At 37.9% G+C, this 2,427-nt stretch overlaps 1 protein-coding gene across 1 annotated transcript in view; it reads left to right on the top strand.

The window, feature by feature from the left end:
* Positions 1–2,427, top strand: part of FBRS (fibrosin) — a gene marked incomplete at its 3' end in the record, with an annotated part of 23,806 nt that overhangs the window by 4,561 nt on the left and 16,818 nt on the right. Inside the window, exon 3 of the mRNA XM_029286334.1 lies at positions 1,884–1,919. Within this exon, the coding sequence (XP_029142167.1) occupies positions 1,884–1,919 (36 nt within the window). The remainder of the gene's footprint in view (positions 1–1,883; positions 1,920–2,427) is intronic.

Consider the following 2,427-nt stretch of genomic DNA (forward strand, 5'->3'; position numbering starts at 1 on the left):
TTGTCCATGGGGTCGCGATGGGTCGGACATGACTTCGCAATTAACAACAACAAATTTCAGTTTTGATTTTGAATTCTTGATAGGGATTTTCTCCAAATTCTTTGTGTATATTTTGCTATCCCCTGGTATTGCCCACACCTTCTTTTCGATCAAAGTTAAATCTAGTGTATTATGAGCCCAGACTTTATTAATCTATATTTGGAAATCCCTTCAATATTATTTCTGAGTGTACTTATAGTGCCAATGTGGATCCAGATGCATATTTGAAAATCAAAAGGGCTTTGGCAGCAGATGCTTTGTTTTGCAGCTTCCTGTTTGTTTTTAGAAATAATAGAATTTAAAAGATTAGGTCCAGGTGAAGCAAGGAGCCTTGCAAGTAATAAGGGTGAGGACTGATGCGTAGCCGCCTGCGTCCAAGCAAGGGAACCACATGCTGGCAGTGCTTGCCTAGAGCCAGTGCAGCTTTGTACCCGAAATGGAGTTCCATTGGGGTAAACAGTGGCTTGCTCATCTATTATAATTTGCCACACAAGGGATGTAAGCATTAATATTCAGTAGGGGAAAAGCACAAAAGTGCAGCGTTGGCAACAGGAAACTGTCATTCTGCTCTATGCAGAATCAGAGCAGGATCATGAGCAGCGAAGCATGTAACTCCGTAGACTCGGTGGAAGGGGAATATTATACAGTTGCAATATTTACATAACTGTGCCATAAAAAACCCATCTGCCTTAATATACATGCATAAAGTTTACTAACCTTTTCTTGGAAATGAGACAAAAAAAAAAGCAGTCAGGACAACTCAGCCTGTAGTGCTCTTGAATTTTCTGTTCCTTTGAATGGTTTTTGTTTAATACCATATCCAAAACAGCTAGCTAGTTGAATCTATCATCCAAAAATTAGTTGAAATCCCAGCTTTTTTCACTACGTAGCTGAAGTAAAACTGACAGCAATAAAGTGGGAACAAAGCTGACCTATACTTAGAGTGTTCATATTTTCTTGGGAAAAAATAAAGGACGAATCGGAAAGAGATACGTAAAGATTAAAAAAATGTTTTATATCTTCAATTTACAAGGGAAAATTGAAGAGCAAAACCAAGAAAGTATATAATTAAATAAATCTAAAGGACAGCTTCCTGAAACAGTGGACTCCTATATAATAAAAGACATAAGGTCCACAGTACCTATACTAGGATGGACATATTTTTCAGCCAGAGGCTGCATTAGCTGTTTGAGTGGCATGCCAGATACATTCTTCAAATGTGGGTAGAAAGAAAATAAACTTTAATTGACGTTTAATTTTAAATATTTTAATTTAAATTATATTTATTAACATAATTATTTTCCATGTATTTAATAACCATTTCCTTCTTTCACATTAGCAACATTAGCACATAAGTTTTGGGGGCCATTTTTGAAGGTGTTTGCTGGGTCCTCAGATTATGTTTCTCAAATGCAGACAGTTGGGTTTCCCTTCATGGAAGACTTGTTGTTATTACTATTGAGAGATTCACAAGTGCAGTGTTTTCTTCTTTGCAACTGAATCTGCTAAACTGTTTATACAGGAATAATCTTCGCACAGTCATCAGTAGGTCGTCATATGCCCAGCAAAATAGAGCAAAGAGTGGAGCAATTATTTTCCAAACATGCTCTTATTGACCTGTATAATGTTTACAGCCAGCGACAAATCAAGGTTGACCTATTTTAGAAATCCAGATCACATGTTTTTAAAGTATTTTCAGTATAGTTCTAATTTCATTATCCTCTCAACCAAACAAAACTTGGTATATAGAGTCCTGGCTTGTATGCTGTGGAGTTGCAAACCTCATTATTGTGAGTCTAATCAATTTCTCTCTTTCTTTTGTCTCTTTTTAAAATCAAATCTAGCCTTCTCTCCAATCTTACCTGGAAACTGGATATATAGTAAGTGGGTAGTGTATGAACGTTCTTTCCTCAATCTCTTCAAAACAGGGTTCCGCAAGACTGAATTTTAATTGCCCAAGCATTCCATCTGTCCCTCAGATTAAGGCAGGCTTTAATTGTGTTACAAATGGCTTTCCCAGAAGAGCAGAGAAATCAACTCCTCTTAATACTAATTCATACTTAATACTAGAGCAAGCGATGGATTGTGTATAGCAGGGCTTTTCAACCTTTTCACTCATTGTACCACTTTTAGGAGATGGCAATATCCGAGTACCACCAGTCGCCTAGCAAGGTGTCAAAAACTTGATGACCCATTTAAAAAAAAGGAAAAAAGGGATAAAGTACAGGCAGTCCTCGACTTACAACAGTTCGCTTAGTAACTGTTCGAAGTTACAATGGCACTGAAAAAAGTGCCCCCCAAGCCACAGCCGAGCAAGACGCCTGCCTGCCCACCCGGCGGCGCTCTTCTTCCTATCCGAGGTTTTCATTGTTGTGAGCATTTCTGTTG

This window comes from Protobothrops mucrosquamatus, unplaced genomic scaffold (assembly GCF_001527695.2).
Source record: "Protobothrops mucrosquamatus isolate PMUCROS unplaced genomic scaffold, P.Mucros_1.0 scaffold3349, whole genome shotgun sequence".
NCBI classification, from domain to species: domain Eukaryota; kingdom Metazoa; phylum Chordata; class Lepidosauria; order Squamata; family Viperidae; genus Protobothrops; species Protobothrops mucrosquamatus.